Consider the following 25942-nt stretch of genomic DNA (forward strand, 5'->3'; position numbering starts at 1 on the left):
CGATTCTTTGGAACGAGGATACGTTTTAATTGGAAAAATTTTAATTAGTTCAAGAAAAAGATGATAGAAAAATAGAAAGAATCGTTATTATATTCTTTGATGTAACTTGTCTATTTCGCTTATCTATTTCGCTTATCGTTCCTTTTGGAGATGTTAATATCAAGAAATATAAAAATTAATAACATGAAAATTAATCTCGATTAATTCGACATATACGACGAATATTTAATTGTAAAAGTTTTCAACCGTTTTATACCATAACTTATTCATAACTTTATGCTAAAGTTAATATCACAACGCCAATTTTACTGGAAACTCGCATAAGAGAATAGATCGTAAAGCGGCGTGAATCCATAAAATGGCTCGCGTTATGCGACAGAATCCGGAATCCTTAAATCGTGACTGTGTATCGTGACAGTGGCTGCATTCCCCGTGCTATCGCCGATACAAGATAACAGATAACCGCAGAGAAATGTGTATTCTCATTTCTCGCGCCATAAACAAAGTCTTCTCCAGACTCTAAAAACAGAGACTGTTGGGGAAGAGATTTTTACTTCCTGCATTCTTCTTTCTTCTTTTAATCCACGTAATCGAGACTATTATTTGATTTCCATGAAATTGAACATTAAACGGGAATTCAATAAATCCAAAAATCGAACGTGCGATTATCATTCGTTATGAAAATTAAAATTCTACCATCATTTCGAAAAAATTATCGTACCCACAAATCGATTGGCCACTCAATTTTCCACCGAAAATCGAAGATCAATTATCTTCGTGCGATCCCTCCGCGGCCGTCCATCTTGGCAAGGATGAAACGGGGGGGTATAATCGCGTTTCATTTGCCGCGAAGGGGATCCTGGAAGAGGCGCGGGGCAGGCCTATCTATTTCTGGCCGACTATCCGTTATCTTGTATCGGAGATAGCCGCGCGGGGAATGCATCGCGGCTGCTTGCACGCCAACGATTTAAGGGGTGCGGATGTGGAAGGAGCTATCCCGCGCATGAATCAGGTCACCAATGCCATGCAGAAGCCCGCACTAATGCTCCCGGCAAACTGCACTCCGCTTAATTTCCCCAATGTCCCCCTTCGACCGTCCCTACGTAATCGATCGATGCGTTTAAGGGTTTCTTGAACGGGGGATGACCGTGACGGGGGGTGGCTCGAATGTTGGGATGAGAAATCTCATTCCCTTGTGCTTCAGCAATTATCCGATTTATTATTTGAACGAATAAGGAAATTTTGAACGAAATTGTAATAAGATTATAGGGTTGAGATCGATCTATCAATGTTTCGGTGTCTTTTTGAATTTTACTTTCTTCGTACGTTTTATGACACAGGAGCCATTTGTTTCTCGTTATCTAATGCAAACTTCATTTGCTTGTAATTTGATAAATATGCTTCATATGGAAAGTTTTGCTATGAGGAAACGTACGTAGATTTCCATGAAACTTAATAGATATCTTTTATCGTCAAAGAATATTCTCAAAGTTGAGAAACAGATGATACAGAATCTAATCGAGTATCTGACGAAAAATTAATTGTTCGAATAATTCGAATTTTTAATAATTTAAAAAGAGTAATGGCTCTTTGAAAAAAGAAGAAGAAGAAAAAAAGGGACGAACAAAAGGGAAAATGAAAAATATCGATCGAAATCTCATTGTCGCGAGTAAAATCGATTCGACGATCACGAATACACGGTGGCGTTAAATCGACAAACCGGCTCTCCTCCCCTCCCTCCCGCGTCATGTTAACGCGTAAATAATTGCATTACCGACCCTATGGCGCGTAATACACGATGAATGTCGGTGTATACCCAGGACACACTAACGATATTGCTCTCACATCCGTTCGCCGATCTATTTGCTTCGGGACATCAACGCTGGACAACGAAATCGACCCGAGCACGCCGTGTTTCCGCTTTTAACGAGGTTAATACGAGGGTTCGTGGAGATCGTTTAGAGTGTCGTTTAAGGGGAAGGGGGGGGGGGAAAGTTGATTCTTTCACGTAGCCACGTAGGAGCAGAGATACAACGTGAAACATCCCTGTGATGCTCTTGTTTCAATAATAGGATGACTTTCCTCCTTCTATTTTTTTATTATTATCTTCAACCTCGATTTCGCGTAAAATATTATCGATTGTTTGTCCATTTTTGTTTTAATAAACAATTTAGAGAAATTATTTTAATCGAAAATACACGAAGTATTTTAAATATAAATGAAAAAGAAAAAAAGGGAAACTGTTCTTTCTATTGTGATTTGATGATCTGATTTATATAATCAATAAATTTAATAAATCATCTTGTATGCGTACATAATGAAACAGTGCATAATATGTCTTTATTATACAATTGTTAGAAATATTGTTAGAAAAATTAAAATGAGATTGCATTGTAAGAATTTAGCAGTAGAAGTTAGTGTATAGTCAGACTCGTTCCATTCTATATATTTTGTATACTTGAAAGTTTAATAAAAATTTTGTTAAAACTGTTATAAATGTCTCTTGTTTTTCTGACACACGAGATAACTATTGAAAACTTCTTAAACAACTATATATCATAAATGTTCTTTGTACCTCTAAATTTAAAATCATTATACAAATAATAGTTAATTAAGATTTTTATATATTATTTTATATAATTACAATTTGATATAATTTAATTTTTCCTGTTTAAGAAAAAGAAGTCTTCTTTCTCTCTCGATCGACCAAGGAACGAACAATCCAAGAAACATCGATATACGACAATTCAATATTCTTCCTATTTATTTATAAAAATTAATATCCAATATAACGTCTTCAACGTACCATCCTGTTTGTCTAATATCGAAATAAAAAGGTTAAACATCGTTAGAAAATGAATGTAGCGTAACCCTGTTATGATATAAAATTCCTCGATGTCGATAAAGCGTCCGCCAAGGAGGGCAGATACACACACAATAAAATTTAACGAACCGGCTCGACGACAATAACACGTATCGACGTGTTTTCAATTGAGAACGCGACATCTATTGGAAAACAGGGTTTCGATCCACACGCTCGGAGGGAGGACCATCCACTAATATCAGCCGTGTGTCTGCTGACATTTCTCCCTCGTTCACGCTCGAACGAGGAAGAATTTTGCGGGGTCCACGAAATTCTAAAGGAATATCGAAGAGATCAAAGGGAGGTCGGGGAACGGGAATGCTTTCATTAATATTTCATGAAGTATCCCTTGTTTGGCAGTTCGATGCAACCAATACTCGAGCAAGAGAAACCATCTTTGCGTACCGTTGTCAATTTTTTGATCGTCAATGTGAGCGCACTGAACTGTGTATATACGTACGTACGTGAGTTTAATTTTGTGTCTAGGATTAGTATTGGAAAGGTTGGAAAAGGTTGATTTGTTAAAAAATGATTTGTGATTTTGAGAGGCGTGCTGAAATAAAAATGGAATTTAAAGTGAAATATATATTGAATCTGATTTCACGTCTGAAGTATCGAGATGGGGAAATTGATTTGTGAATATATCTTTGGAAAAACGTGTTGAAATATATAATATTTTGGGTATTAATTATATAATTTTGATATTAATTCCATCAGACCAAATGACGTTAAAGTTATTAAGTGAAGTCGAAAGAAATTCAAGTAAATGTTATAAATTACATGATGTAAAAATGTAAAATTAATGCCATAGGTTTATTAATATATTTAAATTAATATATTTCCTCTTCTGATATATTTTTGCAGTAAATATATTCTGATTCGATTCAAATTATATGAATATGTATATAATAATAGTTATAATATTTTTAAAACATTCATAACATAAGTTCTGTGAAAGTATATTAATTATAAAATATAGAATATAATAGCAATTAATTGACATCATCATAAGATATTTTCAATAAAGCTTATGCATCCTTTTAAGTATGATGCAATGTATAATTTTTTATATTACATATTATATTCATATAATTTTTTTATGGAATATTATTCAAATATTTTCGAGATACACCATATCTCTTTTTATCGTTTAAACTAATTAAATTCATTAAACTGCGTGTACAGTATTGTATAGCATTGCATTAATCCAACAAATAAAAGAGCAAACAAATTGTTAAAAAGATAAATTTACGCGGGAGAAACACGCAATCCAGAGAAAAATCTCGTTTATGAATCCAAAAAAACTGAACCACTCTTTAAATATCTTTGCAAACTTGTTAAGCGTTACTCCTTCTTCCTCGATATTCATTATTAAAAAGCCTCAATCGAGAAACGATGCGCACAAGAAGCTTATTACTCAGTTTCGGTGTTGAATAAAACATCGAGCAAACGGTAGCACGTGCACGGACGAACGATTTAAAATATTCAATTCAACGTAAAGAGAAAAACCTCTTCTAAAAGTGAAGAATCGTATAAATTCATGATTTCGATTTCTAAATCAATGCAATATAAAATTAGTCAAACGAACTCATTATTATCATTATAAAACACCTTCATAGGGGATCAATTTTTCTATTTAATGTAAAAATTTGTCGAATGTTTTCTGTTAATAAACAATTATTTTTTAACTATAACTGTCTAGTATTTAAAATTTTATTATTTCTAATTACAGTCACGAGTGAATCAATGAATTAATATCGGATTAAAAAGATGTTTATATAAATAAATATCCTAATAATAATAATAAATTTTTCATAAATTGTTGTATAAAATATAATTTAGAATTGGAATGATTTTAAGAGAAACATACGATGACGTAATTAATTTTTGTTTTGATTACACTTTTTGAATGGAATCGAAGAAAATATGAAGTTAATTCGTGTTAAACAATCATTCGATTCCAAATATATTTAAACTTGAAATTTATAAAACGGAACACGTGAAAGGCAAGTGAGTAAATGTAAATACATTCATATAACAGTGGATGATCGAATCAGAATAATGATATCTTTCTCTTTTTTAATCTAGCAGCTAAATTCACGAATTCGTGAATACCAGACAAATTTTCTTACCTCTTGAACTTTCCTGTGAACGATGATCCTGTGCCATTGATTATCGTCGAACCGGACTCGAACAGGCTTTATGTGCAGATCTAATCTCCCTTTGGCCAAAGTCATGCCCACGGCCACCCCTCCATCTCTTAGAGATACGGTCAGATAATCATCTCCTTCCCCTGAAATGATACAGGAGAAAAAAGGGAAGGTTACTTTGACGTGAATTAACCGGTTTTTTTTACCGGATAGACTCGTGGTATCGTGAGAAATAGATTAAAACGTGATTGAAATCTTTCTTAAAATTTTGATCTTTTAAATTATTGAAGAAATTGAATGGAAAGATGAACGAAGCAAGAAATATTTGTTTGAAAAAAGAATTTGAGAATCTTCCAACGAGATACATTGGTTAAAATTTTAAAAAATAATTGAACTTTACAATTAACGTATTAATACAATTCTGGAAAAATAAAATTGTATATATCATAATTTAATAGAACAATATATTTGGAATTTTCAAAATGCAAATATATCATTCCTGTTGTGAAATGGATTTTTCCACGACACGTAGACAAAGTAACTCATGCAACGGTTTTTTTTTTTTTTTTTAATTAAACGTGTAATAAAAATCTACTTTATCTCAAACCATTCGAATCTAATCTTTTCTTCTTCGACCAAAAAAGAAAAAAAAAGATACGATTCGTTATATGCTCGGTTACATCCAATGAATCATCCTATGTGATATGACATAATCGTTCGAAAAAGTTACGAGTTAAATGAGTTATGATCACGATACAGAAAAAGACAATCGCATTACATTTTTTTTTTTTTTTTCACAAAGAAGAACCTCCCTTAAAAAATTCCAAATTTCACGGGCAATCAACCCACACGCGTCCCACAAATCATCAACAAACAAGCACGCGTTATTCCAACGAACTCTCGATAAGCCACGCGCAAATAAATGATAATCGCTCTCCGATTTCTCATTACACGTAACTTCGTTAACCCTCGCAAAGGGCAAAGGTCTCGAACGAGATTATAATTCGCGTTAATCCCCCTGTAAATGTAAGATACACAGGTTCGAACGTGGATTTAATCCCCCACCGAGCATAATTATACGGGGCCGCAGGTTCCACCCCCGAAAATAATAAAAATAAAGTGCCGTTTGTCGCGTCTTAATCCCTCGGCTCGTAACGAGCTCTCGCCGATATACCGGTATAATCCGCGGGCTTTTCAGTTCGTTCGCCACGATAATTATTAACGACGAACTCTCTCATCTTTCTCTCTCTCTCTCTCTTTTGACCATGAATAACCAGGCAAACCGGAAAAGGGGCGAAACTAATGGTAAGCGGATACAAACGATTTATACGCGTCGTTTCGAGTTCTAATCCGGTAGGGGGTCGATTGCCAGAGAAATCGTGGAAAAGAGGCTGATGAAGCTTTTTTTCTTTCCTTCCTTTTCTTTTTATTTCATCCCCCTTTGGACTACTCGTGCGTCCTTTGGATTGTGGGGCAGGATTGGAAAATGGTATTATTTTATCGTTTGTTTTGCCGCGGTTGATGTTAATACTGTTTTATTATTATTGCGCGAGGGGATATTTGTAACCGTGTAAAATAGACGGTATAAATTTTATCAATTTATCCCGAGGCTTTGTGTTCGATATTGGTTTACTCCGTGTTCTCGTGTCGTTCGGGCTTTTAGTTAGCGGGTATGGTGTCGATATTATTTGCCGCTTCTGGATTCGAAATTCGGCCATCGTTAAACCGTCCATAGAAACGACGATTTGGAACGAATGTTGAATACTTGGATAGCATTTGGATTAAGGAGAAATGAAATAAAAAAAAATGGTGTTACATTACTCTTACAATAATCATTTAAATATTTATGAGAATTTATTGTTCATTTTGATAATTTTAGTTAAATCAATCTCGATGAAAGAAACTTTAGTGAAGGTGAAACGAATTGGAAATGAGTTGATTAAATAATTATATGCAAGGTTCAATTTTAGAAAGAGATATGCAATAATTTAATTGTAAGACATGTCAATGTAATAACATTACGAGTAAATCAATACTCACGTCACACGTTTATACGTATTTGTTCGAACAATTAATATTTGTGTTGCGATTGCGAGGATAGAAATTAATATTATCGTTGTAATTTGAGTATAAACATTACTGAGAGCTGTTAAACATTTATAAAACAATTTATCAAAAATTTTCGTGGGAAAATTAAATAGTTTACAATTGAAAATTACGATAAGATTAACAAGTATTTTGTTGTATTATTAACAATTGCACACATTGTATTATATTTATTATTATTGTTGTTATTATTTGAATGTTTAATCATTCATTGAAAGAGATTAAATTTATTTTAAAATAAACAAATATAAATATAATGATTTCAAATGCTAGTGTAATAGCAATATTACAAAATATAAAAGAAATAATTATAGAAAATGTAAAGAATGTATAAAAATATCGAAAATATTATTAAATATTAAATGTTATGTTTATAACATTTTAAAGTTGTCTTCTATATCTATAATATAATATAATATTACACATTTGTTAATAATTATTAAACTTTTATAACAATATGAGATAGAATAAAACTTTGATTCACAATAAAATTCATTTAAAATCTTTGAAGATTATTATATAAATGAAAATTGTTATATAAAATTAACTAAACTTTATATACATAAAAATTTTCGTTAAAATCAACATTTTCAAAGTGAATAAATTTCTTTGCAAAAGAATTGTCGAATATTCTGTGAAATATTCTGTAAATATATATCGTAACATTGTCCTACAAAATTATTGTATCATCTTTAAAAAAAAATGTGTCACATATTTTTAGAATTCCACTTCACCAAGCATCTTGTAACCACTTCTAAAAGTCTCTTTTTTACTACGGTATTTGCATTTAGACCGCACGCTAATTATTCCGAAGTTAAGGCATGTAAAAAATGCAGACTGCACCGTAGACTTAATTGCAGCCAGCAATTTGCATATGCCTAACTGCATGACGCGTGCACCGTCCTTTTTAATTGTGTCAAAACAAGCATTTTGTACACTGTCTACCCAGATCCAAAATTGTCAGAAACGATCGAATTTCACTGTATTTATAAATATTGCATTTAATTTTAAATTTTTACTTTGAATTAAAAAAATATTATAGCGTAGATTAAAAATAAATATAAATATAAATTTGCAATTAGAGAATAAAAATAGAAGACTTAAATATGAAAAAACATGCAATTGAACTAAAGTAATGCGTTTCAATCGAAATGACGAGATAAATTTTTTTCTTAAATGAATGAAATAATTATTATCTGTTGAATAGTTTTATTGATATCGATAAAACAACATTTCATTTTTGAAAATGATCTTGTAAAATAAAATCAAATATAAAAATATTCAATTCAATTTACATTTTGTATAAATACATTTTTATTTTATTTTATACAATTATAATTGATGTAAAACTATCATTTCATGTTCACGTGTTTATTATACTTTTACTATTTTATTATTTTATATCCATTACATTCTTCTATTTATTTTTATAAATAAATAAAAGAAATTACACATATATATATACAATCAATAGGATTGCCTTTTTTGTTAAATATGAATGAATCTTTATTCCTCGTGTCATCTATTATTGTTGTCAATAAAAATCTGAATATTTCAATACTAAATCGAATAAGTGAGTTCCCATATTGGGGAAACTGAAAATTAAAAAAAAACATAGATAACAGAATTTCAAAGTATTCGAAATTGGATGTTGGATACGGTAGAATGAAAATAAAATATTGGAATAAACAAACCGATACAGGAATTTGATTTAATTTCATTTGCAAAAATAATATTTTGTATTTATTCTTTACGATTCTCTTTTAACACGCATATAGCTCGAAATTTTGTAAAACTTTATATTGAACTTTAAAATAATTGAAACCTTTAACATGGTTACAATTTCCTTTATTTCGTACATATTGTACGCAACATTGAAAAGCTTATAATGTAAAATTAACGATATAAATCTCTTTAATAAATACCTATTAAGATAATTCCAAATAAAATTAAAAAAATAATAAAAATACTAACTTCGATATCTCATAAATTGTAATGTAAATTAAATTATTGTTATGTGACTATGTACAAAATCTTTATTATTATTTATATCATTATCAGGAATAAGTTTCAATATAAAAAGTTAAAAATTGTGTTCAAACGAGAAAGAAAGTGTTTATAAATATCTTAGAAGAAAGTGAAAAATCGTAAAAGTGTAAAAAGCAAGTAAATTTATCGTTAAATGATCATCGAAGGAAATTCGAAATCGAGATGAAGCAATGGAACAGAAACCGTTGGTATGAAACATTTACAGCTAATAAAATAGAAACTTTTAATTACCGGTTGGGCAGGAAGCGCGATTACGTCCATTGGCTGTTTGAAAAGAAAAGCGTTCATAAATATATAATTTTTCAGAAACACTTTTATGAGTTGTATGAATGAGGATGAATCTAAACACTGAAAACTGCTTTCTAAGAAATGCAAGAAATGAAAATAAAGAAAAATTAATTTCTATCGGCCTATTTTAATATTCTTTTTGTCACATTATTTCATATCTCTCCCTTTCACCTCTCACTTGATTTTATCTCAAAAACGCAATGTTGCAATGTTCTTAGGATAGAATGTTCACGGTGTGCTTGCAAAATTGAAAATTATTGTCTCTAGAAAAGTTGTGCGTATTAAGGGATCACGTATTTTAAGCCTTCTGACTTCCTGGCGGAAGATTTTTACCCGTGTAAAATATAACTTATATGAAAAATACTATATGGCGAACAATATCGTAAAAAAAAAAGATTTTAAGATAGCCTCGAAAACGAAATTTTCTACAAAATTTTTAATTAAGAAAACAATATTAAATTTTCAAGTTTTCACAAATCCAAACCGTATCTTACTTCCTTACAGTTCCATTCCACAAAGAGAAAATTTAAAACTTAAGTATCTTCTAAGAGTGTTTAAAAATTTTTTAGCAAATAATGCGATCGAAACAATTATTTTTGTCCCAAATAATTTTTATCGATAAATAACAACAACCATCCCATCTTCCATTACTCCATTCCCATATACTCTAATCCAAAAACGAAACGAAACAATACATTTTTCATCTCCTCTCTCTGAAAACAAAATCCGATAAAAATCGCCATTCGAAAATCCTCCTACGAGTGGTCTCTATATAATCCAACCTCGCGTTGGATAAATTAGTCAAACGAGACATCCCTAGCCACAGATTAATACAAAAGATATTAAGCAGAAGCAGAATTGGCCGATAAGTATCTCGAGGATACGTACTATCTGGTGCAGCCGCATCGCAATGGAAACAGGATGAGGGTGGGGGGAGGGGAAGGGTAGGAGGAGGCTGCGGCACCGTGAACTCGAAAACCTGTACACGTACACACGCAACCACTTTCCGCAATGCTGTAACACACGCATCCACACACACAGATTCACGTGCACACCTACACACAGACGAATTCATCCATGCACAGAGCACGTTCTACTTTTAGCCAGGGCGCATCTCCGCCAACCTCTCCGCAGTATCCGGCCCCAGCACGCTCATTTGTTCTCCAGATAAGCTATACCGATGGTCAACCGTTTAAATTATGCACATTTTTGTCGGGTTGCAAGTTTCACCCTCTTCGCCGAATTTCGCGTTTAGAGATCAAAAGGAATGCGCGAGACGTCTTTGAGGGGGTGGTTTGTTCGTTTGGGAAAAGGGGGATATTTATATCCCCGCGATCAGCAGAAAGTTTGATATGGTTGCGTTTGATCGGGCGCGATAAACATCCAACATCGAATTCGATACGGCGGAAATAAACTTTTGATTAAAATAGAACAGGCTGCAAATAACATGAAATGTATTTGGAGGATGAATCACTTTAATCCCTCGTCGAACGATATTTAACAAGTTTAATTGTGAAGTGAAAATTTTGGACAGTTTAAGACTCGCGTGCTCTTTTGTATTTCAAGTATTTCCAATTTAGAACAATGCGCTGTGGATCAAGGTACGCGCGTCTCTCTCCCCGAAAGCGTCTCGCATTCGTTATGATTTCCTTTTCAGTTTCAGTCGTAGGAATATTTCTATGTAAACCTGTGATATCTCGTAACGCCACTTCAAATGCTCCATCGAGTCGCATAAATTCTCGACGAGAGCACTTCTTCGTTTCTTTCATGCGAGTACCTCCGTCCTCGTCCTCCCACTTTTACTATTTTTCGTTTGTCCTACTTGCGTTTCTCATCCCCTACGCCCCGCCAAGCTTCGCCAATTTAAGCTCGTGACCTCGTCGCGGCTATTCCTCCGCATTGTTTCACGTTCGTTAAATTATGCGTTGAAATTACTTCTCCAATTTCTAGGTATTCTTTTTTTTTTTTTTTTTTTTGGTTGCATGTCTTATCCTTCGTGAATCTTTAATAACTTTTAGATTTCTGATTTTTTGAACGACCAAGTTGGCGGTATAATGTGTCGAATCGAAAACGATATTTATATTTATAATTTTAAATTAAAAAATTTTATATTTGTAGTATATATAAAAAAGATTGGGAAGAGAATGGAAAAAATTGTTTACAAAGAGATATGAAATTATCGTTTCCTTGTGTGTAAAAAATTTTAATCGTACGTAGCTATTTAAAAAAGTAAATTTCAGATGATTTTATGTACTTTTATGTAACGATTAACTAATTTTCAGATTTCTGACAATTATCAATTTTATATCGAAAATATCTTCGAATGCAGTTGTAATTTCATTCGAAACAACTTATTAAATACTTATTAAACTAATATCAATTTGAAAAAGATTTACATACTAATTATACCTAGAATAAAATCATTTCTGGAATACTTAGCCTGCCAGAGAAAAGAAAATAAATAAATAAACATTATTATGAATATTATATATTGCACAACAATAAAAATCCTATCAACAGAAATAATCTCGTTACTCCATCCTATAAACCTCACTCTCCTAATACCCTTATATTTCTCTAATTCCTTTCATTCATCAAACCGCGAAATACCGATACCACAATCTCACCCACCCTCCTAACTAAGAAAACCACTCGTAATATCGCACAATGTATCGCCCAATCCTTCCAAAGCAACTACTCGAAGCTCGATAATCGGGTATCGACACAACAACCGGTGTAAAAGTGGCAGGGCAGCATCAGGCTCGACCCTAATTGCAATTATCGTCATCCACTACTTCTTCCAATTCTCCGATGCCCGCGATTATCCGGTTCTATTTACAGAAGCGGAGGGAGGGAGGGGGGAGAGGGGGGGGGAAGGGAGGAGGAAGATCACGTGTGAGATATTGCATTGACCATATCCACGGAATCCACGGCCCTGGAACGAAATCCAACTGGCAGGGGGGGGGGGGGGTATGATATGTTATCGGAAAGGAAGAGGATTCCTTTGGGGAATTTTGACGTCAATAAGAAGCCAACTTACGGTTCCGTAATTATCGGGACTGAAAGCCGTGATATTAGCCGCGAGATCTACGTGAAATTGGCGAGATCCTTCCTGCTTGTCGTGGATCATCCCCTTTGTGACAAGAGAAATCGGTTTGTACGGTTGTCTTTGGAAACGTTATTGTCGAATACAATGACGGGGTCCAAGAATTGGGATGAAGAAAGAGAAGTGGAATAATTTGTAATTATTTGAGAATCGGTTGCGATCTGTTTGCTTCAAATGGAAGAAAGTGGTTAATCTGTTTGTGTATCTTATATTTATTGAAGGATTAAGAGTTAGGTTATTGGAATGGTCATTCTAAGGGATGAAAAAAGAGAAGAAATAGGTTGTGGTTTTAGAATCTGTTGTGATTGATGTCTGTTCAAAGTGAAAGAGAGGAGGTATTGTTGATTATAATGTAATTATAAAACAGAGTTGAAATTAATTTGAAAAATTGCGATGATTGATCAGTGATTAATTAAGTTTGTATTGTGTTTGTTATTGTAATTAATTAATTTAAAAAAGAATTTTTGTAATTATGATCGTTTTATTTAATAACTTGCGAATAAAATAAATCATGTATAGTAATCTTCTTCGCATTAACGATTATGAATCTATTGAGTTAATAAGAAGATTTGAAATAAACAGATTTAATAAATTATTATTTAATAGAAATTTTTCAAATTTTAAAAAATAGATCATTCGCAATTGGGATCAATTGAAATCAAAATTTCTTATTGAACTCAATAGAGTAGAAGATAACAAAATGTTTTTTCGGTGAATGAGCAATATTATAATCACAAATTTGATTACTCGCTTTCCATAATTTTCATCGCATGAATAAATCCATATAATAATACGATCACATGGAAATAAACGGAAATGAATTGAACTTATTAAGAGAAAATTATGTACAGCTAGATCTAATGCGCGTGAATAATAAAAATAAATGAAAAATAAGAAATTACCTATCTATTGAAGTATCATATCTTCTTAATAATCCAAATATTATAGTTAATTATTAAAGTGTTGTTAATTCCTTTCCGTGTTTATCTTTAACAATTTATACTAATAAACATTTGTTTTTTCTTTTCATCTATATTAATAAGAATTATGTAAAAATTCAAGAAAAAGTCAATTCAAGTTAAAATTAATAAATCATATAATAATTATATAACAAAACGATATATAACAAAATACAAAAAAAGTAAACGAATTTTCTTAATTATTTTTAATTTAAAATTAAAAATATTTCTTTTTCTTTCTTTGACAAAAAAAATTGATCGATATATTTTTTACACAAGTCTTTTCCACGTCGACGAGACGAGAATTCAGTTATATTTAAAAAATTTAACTTCCTCCTCAAGAACATAATTCGTCGCAGACGGAGCATCCACAAGTTTGAAGCAATTTACGAAGCACGCCAGGGACATTTATTTATTTTTTTTTTTTTCCTTTATTTCTAGTGCCTTCAGTCGCAATAAGGATCTGAGAGCTAGTAAGAAGCAGTGACTGCAATGCGAATATTTCGTTGGTTTCATGTATATTTAATTCATGTGAGAGCCGCAAGAGGTTTCGACAGAGAGGGAACAAAATTCACAGGATGTGTTTAAAATTTAGAGGGATTTCATAAAACTTTCGACTTTGCCTATCAAAGGTTAGTCGATCCATTTGAGAATCTTCTTGAGAATGCTTAATCTTGATTTCACGTTTGTAAGTGTAGCTACTACGACATTCAAATAATCTCTCATCTTAATTCAATCATATTGTTAAGATCAAGATATCTTGTGTCATAATATTACTATTATAAGAATATTATTTGTAGGAATTGAAAATAAAGTTTCCTAAAGTATGTAACCAGAAAAGGAATTTGTTCTGAAGAAGATTTTGCAGTAAATTTTATTATTTTGAAATAAACAATTAATGAAAAAAATCTCTCGAATTGAATATTATTCAAATATTCTATATTTATTGTATTTATTGCAAATTTCCAAATGATATTGATATTGATAATGATCTATAATTCTTTTGAGTTATATTTCAATCAAATTTTTTTGCAATATACCATGATAGGATGAAAATTTTTATTTATTTGAAGATTATATTTTCCTAATCTAATCTACAAACTGTAAAACTCTAAATTTAGATAGATTTCCAATAAAAAAAATTAGCATCTAAAAGCAATGAATTAAAATTTTTTAAATGTTGCTACTTCTTATGGTTTCAAACTAACAATTTCAAACTAAATGGCGTATAGATGAAATCTTAAATATAAGTATTTTTATTGATTTTAAATAAAAGCAAATCTTGAAATCCTATTATTTTAATGCTTGTCTCGCATACGTATAAATAATAGAATAAAAAAGATGAAAATATCACTACAATTTTATAAGAAATGGATCAACCAATAAACTCTAATGAATTCTATATTGAAATTCAATGGAAATAAAAAAAGAATCATTTCGATGAAAATTTTCTATATAAAGCATTTATGATATAAAATGAAAAAATACTTTCTTGGATATATAATTTATATCTAATGAACTTGATGTTTGAACGAAATAAAAAGCATCGAATATTGTAAATTTATCAGAATAACTTACCGGAATAAAATAAAAGGCCATTCGGTTGCTTTGTTTTAAATTGCAAATTAACGGTTTCCTGTGTGCTCAAAATTGGATCTCCTTTGCTCAAATCTATCGTAAGATATTCCGTTCCTTTGAAAGAGGCTTCGGATGGCGCTTTATCTGTAACAAAACAAAGTGCACGGATAAATGAAATGTATTATATTGGTGGAGAAAAATGATAAATGCAAAGTGCAGAACAAACGTACGTGATATAATAATATCTTAAAAGATCAGATCACATAGAAAAATATAGTGAGAATTATAAACGAGATTAGAAACAACGAATAAGACAAACATACGTGGCTAATAATTGGAAAATTGCAATGCATATTGTCAGAGATTTGTTACATTTACATTTAGTAATAGGTTAAATGTATTTTACGTGATTAATGTGTTGAAAATAAAAAAAGATAATTTAACATTTATATGAAATTATATAACAATTATACAATTGCTTTATATGATTATACTTTTTTTTTAAATTATATCTTTTAATTTATTATTTGCTTACAAGAATTATTATATATTCTTCAAGAAATAGAAGGGGAAAAAATGTATTTAGACAAATTTAATTAAATTGATATAATTAAATAATACACAATACGTTAAAAAACTTTTAAGTTGTATTATTTAAAAAAAAAACATTGCTAATTGTTACTACATGTTAAAAAATGTATAAAGCATTTACAATTAAATATTTATTATAAAGTTATTTATAGAGAAAAATAATTTTAACTGAAAAATATAATTGTATCATTGTTTTCATCTAGATAAAATAACTTTATAATTGTAATAAATTAATAATCATCCAAAATCGTTTAACCGCATAATTTTATAAAATGCAATGTTATCGTATTCTATTTAAAAGTAAAAAAAGGAAATGTTAAATTTCTGAACACATGAAAGTTCCATTAAGAAAGTAATCCAATTTTATGGATTATGCTTGTACCTGTAGAATTTCTACCGTGATAACTGATTAAATTTTATCCTCAACGACTGAGAAGTTTTTTTTTCGTAATAATGAACATTCTACTGAATAATTTAAACGTAATTTAAAACAATACTTTCTATACTTCTTACGTGAAATTGAAAAGAGAAGCAAATATTGAATTTGATAATGTATGTATGTATGATTTATTTAAAAGAAATACAAATTATAATTATTTATTTCGAATAATTAATATCATTAGAAGATGATAATAGAGAATAAATATTTTAAATAACAAAATTAATGAAATATAAATTTTTACAATTATATCATTCAAATAAATACTTCGATATTAAATAACAAATATTGAATAATTTATATTTTAGATACACGATTATTCGAATAATACGAAAAGTAACACAATGAATCGAAAATAAAATAAAAGACTTTATTTAAATAATTATTTAAATAAGAGTTTATTTCGATAATTCTAGTTTAAAACAACAAAATGTTTACTTTTTATTTATAAAACGTATATAACATAAAATGAAATAGCATTTATATACGTTATCTCTGATATAAGTTAATGTTACCAAGCAATTTTGTATTTTGAATAATAGTAATCTTGATCTTGATGCATAAAATTAAATAAATCTACTCGAGAGTCGTAGATAAACTAAAATTCTTAACCCTTGATTTTAAGTGTATACTTTTCAGATTTTTATAAATAGATAAATTGTTAATTATTATTTTTAAGCTTTATCAAATATTAACTGCTTTACTACTTATGCAAAAAATATCACGTCAGAGATAAGATCCATCAAGTATTAAGATATAAACTTACGATTGATTCTGGCATTATGTAATTTAATGACAACTCTCCTTATACTCGCCACACGATGAATATCAAATAGCAATCTCGAAAGTCTTCATCTAAATACAAATTCACGTAATCCCCTGACCTGACTTCTATTATCCTACCATCTAAGACTCAAATCTGGAAGGAAGCCTTGCTGATGAATCTAGCAGGCTTCAAGCGGAACGTACTTCCTCTTCCTTTCATTATAATACTCCTTATTGGTGGACATGCATTTGGACAGAGGTTAAGGTAGACTCGATATTTTAGAAGATGATTTATGAGCATAGTTAAGACTTTAATCGCGGAAGGAACTCTTATTAGCGATAATAACACAATATCCAGTATAATACAACTTCCATACGTATTCCAGATACATTTATAACATCAGAAACCTTCTTCTCTCTAATCTTATTCGTGAAATTTTACATTTTTTTTCATTTTTTAGAGACAAATCAGAAAATTATAAATATCTTTCCTTTTTCTGAAAGAAATATTGTGCAATAATAAATTTTTATCGTAATCGGTTAAAATAATGAATTCCATGTACGTGGAAATATTTATTTATAACAATATTTAGGAATTATTTTCAAACTTTTCATCAAATTTTATTGTCTTATTGGAAATAAAAGAATCGAACAAAAATCAAATCAACGTATGTATTGTTAATCGATTAAAATTACCATTAGAAAATATAGATACAAATTATTTTCGTAATTTTTATCGCCAACAATTCAGCAAAGATAAATTTCATCCCTTTACTCAATTTTCAACCGAAACATCCCTCACCAAGGGAATCTTAAACGCCATAAAGACACCCCTTTTCTCGGGATCCACAAAGGGCCAACGAAGGTGGATCCGTTTCAAGTTGAGCTTAATTAAAAGCAACGAGCGTGGCACAAGGGCGCGCTTCTTCCCTTATTCCTCCCCTTTTTATTCCTCTCCCAATACGCTCGAGCTTTTTAATTCGGTCTCAAGACATCTGATCTCGCCTACGTAGCCGCGAATACGCGTCCTTGTGAGACCTGTCTGTCTCTCTCTCTCTCTCTCTCTCTCTCTTTCATTATTTTCCATCTTGCCATTGTGATGGCGCGGCCAAACAAAAGTGGACCGACGCAAGGCCAGGCAAAAAGGTCGCAGGACGGGCTTTTAATGACCCTGGCTCAGCGCCAAATCGCGTCTCTTCAGGTCTGAATGCATCGAGCCACCGATTGAAATGTTCATTACCACCGCAAATCATCCTACGATACTCGAGCGACAATCCCCTGTATGGGATGTTGCTGGTCGAGGAATCTCGATGCAATGGGGTACGTATGATTTACAATTAGTTGAGGAGCATTGAGCATCCTAAGAGAATTTGTGTCTCGAGTATGGAATAATAAAATTATTTGTTGTCAACCTCTTGCTGATCTATTGCTATCTCATCAACACAGCATTCTCAGAAGTTATAGAAGATTGTTTAAGAAAATTGTTTGTCGTTATTCTATGATCTCTTTGGTAACTTTGCTTTGTGAGAATTTTTTAAATAATAAAGATGGATATATAAACGAAATATATTTCCAAGGGATCACTGGAAACTAATCGAGTTATATTTATTAAGACTTGTAAAGTATTTGTACATAATTGTACATCATTTCAATTCTAATTTTAAGACAAAAGAAACTTGTTTCGAGACTTTCGTCCCTATCAGAACAATTACAACGAGTCTGCAACGACTCGTGCAACGCGTCATGTAAAATTCACCATGGAACTATCCTTTCTAAAATTCTTCACTAAGGCCCGTGCACGTCAGAAAAAGTCGTACATACCTCCTCCATCCGAAGTGTCCCACTTAATAGCACGACATTGTTCACTTGCACGTTCCTTGACCCTGCTCGTTTCAATCTCCACGAGAGGGTGGCTCGCACGAGTATCAAGAGGATCGTCGAGCTGTTTGCGATTGTCTACCGAACGAAGAAAGACACTTTCACGGATGGGGAAGCTTGGAGGAAGATCGCCTTCCCCACGGCTTCCTGTCCTCCGCCTTGACAACGAAGAAACGTGGACAGCGACGTGAACACGATTTTTCTCCTCTTTCTCCTCTCTTCTTTATCGTCGAAAAGAAGGAGACACGCGTGTGGAAGTGTCATTAGCCACGTCGAAGGATAAAATCCTCGAGGATCCTCGTCTCTCTCTCTCTCTCTGTCTTTCGTTTTTAACCGTTATTCACGAGAGAAAAGTGGCGAGAGGGTAAATGAAACGACGCCTGGGATCTAATCCTGTTAAACGAAAACGGTTTGCATCGGCTTCGTTGAACGGGGGAGGAGAGGTTGGCGAGGAAAAAAGGAAGACGCTTTGATGTCGTCCCGATGCGACCTCGCTTCTCCTTTTGTTTGGATTTTTCGTGGAGAGAATAGTGGATGAGTTTGAGGTCGATTTCTTGGTTTTTTTTTTTTTTTTAGCGAGGTTCGTTCCGTGGAGCGTTTAACGGGAAGACAATAATCTCGGTTTGTTTCAACAAAATGTGAATTGTTTGCGTTCGAATGCGATCATTGCTCTCTTTTTCTTTTTTGGAGCAAAATGATGTAATTATAGAAGAATTTAACGAATCGAATTGTTATATTAATGCAAATGAAAATTCGTTGAAGCAATTTTTGAAGAGTATTGTTTTATATTAATTTTTGAATCCAATTTTTCAATCCTTTGATTGCACGTAATCAAAAAAATTTTTCAGATATGAAATTTTAATAATAAATAAAAATAAATTAATCGTATTCTATCGAATCGCAAATATATTTCCTCATTTTTAATCAAAACTAGTTAGATTTCATGACGATTATTAGAATAAACATTTTCACTTATTTGGAATGATAACTAATGTTCGTTACAATTTATGATTTATTCAAAGGAATGATGAAAAATGTACTGATTTTACCAATTGTCGTATTAATCAACTTGTTTATGAAACTCGTTTCCCAGCATTACATCTCTATATTACGTACTCCGACATTTTTTGATAAAATTTTAATAATAAAATCTCCGCAACACGATCGATAATATTGGCAATACCGTTGAAAATATTAGCAAAAACATTGATACGATAATATATATTTTCAACGCGACATTTGTAATTGAATCCATTGTTTTCAAAATTCCAACCGATCAAAATTATCATTGACAACAATAATATCGATCCTCTTTGAGCAAACTCTGACCTAATTATGCAAGAATTATACGTATCGTAGAACAAACCAATACGTTCAAAACAGCCTCTTATGCATCAAGGTAAGTGATTTATCCTTTCACCCTTCTTGAAACTTCCGGCAGACGAGGAAAGAAAGGAAAGGAGGAAGAAGGAAAATAAATTTCAAACGGAAGAGCGGCAATTTACCACAAGCCATGGCAGGCCCCCTTTTAAACGCGGTTCACGCTAACTCGGCTTACTCCAACACGCTTCTTCATTCATTAGACAGCGAGCGGTTCGCGGTACGCGGGAGAAGTGGCTGAAGGAGAAGTTTTCAGCACGCGATTTCAGGTTCGAGAAGAGAGTGGAAAGTCGAGCAACGCGAAACTGCGAAAGGAGGTTGCTCGAGGATCGAAGCTCGACTAATTGTGGAACACACGCCTCGAACCACGACTCGTTGAATTGATGAAGAAACTTTCGCTCCCTGGCAAATTTCTTTCGCCACTGGATTTACGGGATACCTCGTTTTTCGAGATAAATTTTGAGAAGAAAAAAATTTCTCGATTTTCGAATCGTTGTATCGAAAATATTGGAAAATATAGGAAGAAGAATAAAGACGTCACGAGATGGAGTATTGTCGAAAATCATATATAAATGATATAAGGATCTACAAGATCCTTTTCAATTTCGAAACGATAAAATAAACAGCACCGTTCAACTTTATCATTTCCAACCGCCAGCAAAAACCTGCGCACACGTACACAAACGCATATATACATCAAGTTTCTACTCGAACAGTTGTACATCATCCGAGAGAGTCAGAGTGAAATCGTAAATTCGAAGCGGCAAAATCTAAATTCTCTCGAAACTCGTGAACTCATAAACTAAATCGTGATGGAACACGCATCCCCCGAATAACGCTTCCTCCGGTAATCACCATAAAATGCCGGATCCTCTCTCCGAGTCGTGATAATTACGCGATATCCGGCAGATTGGTGTGTCGCTTAGCACCACGGTTTTGCCCCATTGGGGCCCATTTCGCGATTCCCTAAATCGACCATTCGATTCCACCGTAATTTCCAGCGGAGCATGTAAGTAAGTATCGCGTAATAATCAACGTGGTGGCCTGCTTTCCCACCAATTAGGCCGATTCCTCGGCCATTGAATAATTTTGCGTACCACCTTCGAAGAGGATCTCTCATCGGATAATTGTTTCACAAATTCGGATCACGTGGGATAACGTGCGTTGATGGACTGAAAAGTATTTTGTAAATCGACAAAAATGGTTTTTTTGAACACGTAGATGCGGATTAAGAGAAGATCGTGACATTGGTCCATTGACGAGCATCGTTATAAATTTAGAATCTTTTGAACTTTTATCTTTATTTCTTCACTTGCTAGAGAAGTACTGAATCATGATTGAACAGAAGAGAAAGGATCGATGTTATTCAAATGTGTAACTCTTAAAATTGACTCTGTTCCATTAATCTGAAAATGAAGCTGGAGTTTTGAAGTTTTTTTATGCCAGTAAAACAATACTCTGTGGTTAAACCGCTTGCTGTTGAAACTACGGTCTACTGTGCAATTTGTTACATCGAGGCTCGAACTTTGTCAACTGAAAATAATCTTTCCTTGTACAATGTCCATTTTACACTCGTAGAGATGGATTGTTTATACGTCACAAGCTTTGTATGATTATTCAAAAAAGTAGAAAGATTGAAGATTGGAAATGATAATATTTTCTTGTCGATTTAGATGTTTAAATTCTATTTAAGACTTTTTTTTTTTACAATGCTTTTCACACAGTGCATATTAATAGCTACCTTAGCGCATTGTTTCTTTAGAAAAGGAACTGCTATGAGGATGAATACCAATTTGGACTATTCTATAGGGAGTTCTACAAATTGTGACTTGCATAGTAGTAAGTAATGCTTAGAAGTTTACTCATTATTGTGTAAACTTCCAAAACTGTGAGATTTATAACAAAGCAAATGAAAATATTAGAATTAAACGCATATCTAAAGAAAAATATAAAGTTTGTAGTATCATTCACATGTGAGCACTTGAAAAATGTAAACTCTCAAGTTCTAAAAAATGATATTTCTAATTACACTGTAGTTTTTTCCCGAATTACTATAGAATATAATAAAAAGAATTTGAGTTTGCCAAGATCATGCAGATCATATCAATCAAACAATTATATATTTCAAAGCTACGTGTAAAAAAAATAGGTCTTTAAAAACTAGATTAACAAAAACACATAAAATACATTTTTCTTTGAAAAATGCAGAATTTTGCAGATAAATTTCTTTTTGAAATATAATATAAAGATACACAGGAAAAAAAAACGCAATCTACTTTTAAAAAACAAAGAAATATATTCGTGCATTTTTCAAAATAACAAATCAAATAAAATGATATCTTCCAACGATATTTTTTTTAATTTAACATTCAACTTTACACCAAATTTTCCCGGATGAAACGCAAGGTACGACTACCCCCTACTTTCATCCGCATACTCCATAACCTTCGACGTTTATACTCCCCAATTTATCGCGAGCACACTCGTTTCTCCCTCGGCAAACGGATCTATAACGAACGTTCCGAAGACACGGGGTCCTTTATGCGAAGCAACGAACGATACACATACCGTTACTAATCCGTATTAATCGCCCACCATTCATTAGGAAGTCAGCGATGGGTGGCCCTTCCCCAGGGAGGGATATGCTCTCTCGTAGTTTCGCACCTGGCGCACTCTCACGATCAATCGTACCAACGCCCACAACGCCCGTTTTACCGTAAATCTCTCGGCTAAACTCCGTCGATGCACGCGTGGAAGACAATGGCCAAGTAAGCTCGAGCGCTAACGAAATGGCACGTTCGGAGAAAGCAATTAACAAAATCGTCCATGATCTTGGAAATTTGTTCCCATAGAGGTGATCGATTTCGTTGAAAGGATTTTTACGAAAATCGAACGTACGTACGAAGTGTCAATTCTGAACGAAGACACATATTTCTTCGATCTTTCAAGAAGTATTCACGAATTAATGCTTGCGTCAGGAGTCAGAGTCAAATTTCATACTATTTAACGAGGTCTATTATTAGAATCTGATTGAATTACTAAGAATCATCTTTATCTCTTTAAAAAAAATAAAAAAGAAAATGGTTATATATTAGTCGTATCGATGAACGAATGAGGAAAGAGACATTTTCAAACAAAAATAAAGATTCATTATTGGAAGAAGGATATAAAAAATTGTTAAAATATTTTTGAAACGTATTTCGTTTCGAATCGTTATCACGAATCCGTACCAGAATAGACGTCTTGAAGAGGTCTATTTCAATGGGCCAGGACATTGAATGGCATTCGAAATTCCTGAAAACGGCACGACCTACTTTTTTTCCCCGCGGAAATACGCACGTCGTAGTAGTAAAAAGACGCTGACCTCGGCATTCTATTCTGACCAGTGCAGACATTGCGACAGGTCAGTGAGCGCGTGAGTGAGAGAAGTGCGGGAGCAGGAAAGAGATAGTTAAATTATTCGAAATTAAATGACGGTGTTTCTGAGAGACGGGGATGAAAGGGAAAAAAAGATTAGATAAATTAAAGAATTAATTAATTTTCACCTGAGAATATTTTTCATAACAGATTTTTAACAAGGTATTAAAATATACACGATTTACTACGTTTTTAAAACTGTCAAGTTTAAAATGTCTCTAAAACGCGCGTATTTTTTATTATTAACATTAATTAACAGAGATTTATCTTTTATTTTATTTGAATATTTTCGTAAGCCACATTTTGAGCCAAATATGAAATAAATAAATAAATAAATAAATATCGTTTAGCCTTGCGTATGAATTAAATGTAAATCCGTTATCACTTTCTTTGCTTTTCGTATCCCGAGCGTGATTTTTTAATGAAGTATTTAAAAACGATTTCTATATAATATTTCATCCTATTTCAAGCTATAAATTATATTGATAAAATTTATGCGAAATATTTTATATCAAAATGAATGAATAAATTGAAAAAGAAAAAACTAAAATGCTTTAAATTGTAATACTCCATATTGATTGCTTGTAGATTGATTTGTAGATAATTATATATTTTATTATTATAAATAAACACGTGAAAAATAAAATTTTAATCGATACGTTTTTCCTTATTCGTAATCTACTCGTCTACTCTCATTTAAATAAATGACAAGTTTATCATATTAAATTCACTTCATCTCGTCAAATCTTGCTTTATTGAAAAGAGAATGAAACGAAAAAAAAAAAAAAAATGAACATAGGAAAGATAAAATTCTCTTTTGTAAATATTATTAAAAACAAAAACGTCATTCTTGATAATCATGTTTAATGTGATTTGTTTTTTGTTTTCTGCAGCATCTTGAAAAACAAATATACTTCTTCTTGTTGTCTGTCATAAAACTATCCTTTTGAATAAAGATGAAGATGAACTTAATGTCGTATAAAAATTGCAGAGGAAAATGAAAGATTGATAAAAACTTTTTCTGAAAACTTTTACAATCTTGTATCATTTTATATTTACGAAGAAGAAAACTCAATTTTCTTCTTTTTTTGCGCACAGAAATGCATTTACAAGTTATCAACTTGTATAAATATAACATTTTAAAATTATTCCTTAAAATTATCATATACAATTAAATCGTTCGATATATATTAATTAAAAATGATTATCAATGATGAAAGTTATATAATAAAACAATGACAAATCATCAGATATATTAAAATCTGATATTTTTACAGAATAACGATATTAAAATTTATTCAACTGTATAAAATCACACCGTTTTCGAAAATACAATCTGTCCTCTCTCTGTTTGCTTTTTTTTTTTTTTTTTAAATTGCACAGATGTCGTTTTTTGCAAACTAATACATCTCATCTTGATACACATGAAAAAGCACATTTCAATCCTGATAAAAAAGCGATACAATAAATTTTGCCACCCGGCTTAAAATAAAGTATTACCTCTTCCCATCCATTTTTTCCTCACTTTATTAATAACCAATATATTCACATAAACAATATAAATAATTTAAATAATACCATCTATCTTAAAATAAATAAAATATATATATATATAAAAAGAATTAATAACAACAAAAATTCCACAATTCACGAGTGCACTTTACCCTACTGTCAAAACTCAAAACATCTCCGCATTCATGAAAATTCCCGTTCACGCTTGACACATGAAAATCCAACTAAAAATCCTCGGGAGGGAACCGCATAAAAATTAAATAAAAAAACTCTCTACCTCTCTCTCTCTCTCTCTCTCTCTCCCCTCGCGTCACGGTGTTATCACAGCTCGCTAAAATATTCATGCACCGGTGCAGAATAAACCGCGTTATAAAACGCGTTTACGAAGCCGGAAGTTACGCTCTTGATCGCGAGCAAAAGCCTTCCTCTTTTTATTCGAGCGAAATAACCAGGCTTGGTCGAGAGAGAGAGAGAGAGAGAGAGAGAAGAGAGAGAGAGAGAGAGAAAAGGAGTTACGAATGAGAGAAGAGAGAGAGAGAGAGAACGAGAGAGGTTTTAATAAATTCCGATGACTCTGGGAGACGATAAAAGTGGCATTAACGGTGTCGTTCGATCTCATCTCACGATGTCCTCGTTGTCCCCCGCCCTCGTCCACGCGGGATTAGCCGAGTAATCTCTGGAAGAGCTTCGAGGACGGGAGTAACGAGATCCCGGAGGAACGAAGACTTTTTCTCATCTTGGAAGTCGAAAGCTTCCACCCAGCTTTCCTACCCCCTTGCATTTTTCTCCCTTCCTTTCCTTTTTCATTTTTTTATATATTTTTTTCTCTTTCCTTCTTTCTCTCTTCCTGTTGCTCCCCCT

The 25942-nt window shown here is 32.3% G+C and overlaps 1 protein-coding gene across 4 annotated transcripts in view; it reads right to left on the minus strand.

The window, feature by feature from the left end:
• Positions 1 to 25942, minus strand: part of Nrx-1 (neurexin 1) — a 400360-nt gene that overhangs the window by 215546 nt on the left and 158872 nt on the right. For 3 of the 4 annotated variants that reach the window (XM_031915441.2, XM_086915818.1, XM_031915447.2), the window contains 3 exons: positions 15100 to 15243; positions 9400 to 9432; positions 4996 to 5156 (listed from right to left, as the gene is read on the minus strand). In XM_031915441.2, coding sequence (XP_031771301.1) covers positions 4996 to 5156; positions 9400 to 9432; positions 15100 to 15243 — 338 coding nt within the window. The remainder of the gene's footprint in view (positions 1 to 4995; positions 5157 to 9399; positions 9433 to 15099; positions 15244 to 25942) is intronic. The other variant, XM_086915817.1, reaches the window with a different exon arrangement.

The sequence above is a fragment of the Apis florea genome, unplaced genomic scaffold (genome assembly GCF_048593485.1).
Source record: "Apis florea isolate Af1SG1 unplaced genomic scaffold, ASM4859348v1 contig_3798_pilon, whole genome shotgun sequence".
Lineage (NCBI taxonomy): Eukaryota > Metazoa > Arthropoda > Insecta > Hymenoptera > Apidae > Apis > Apis florea.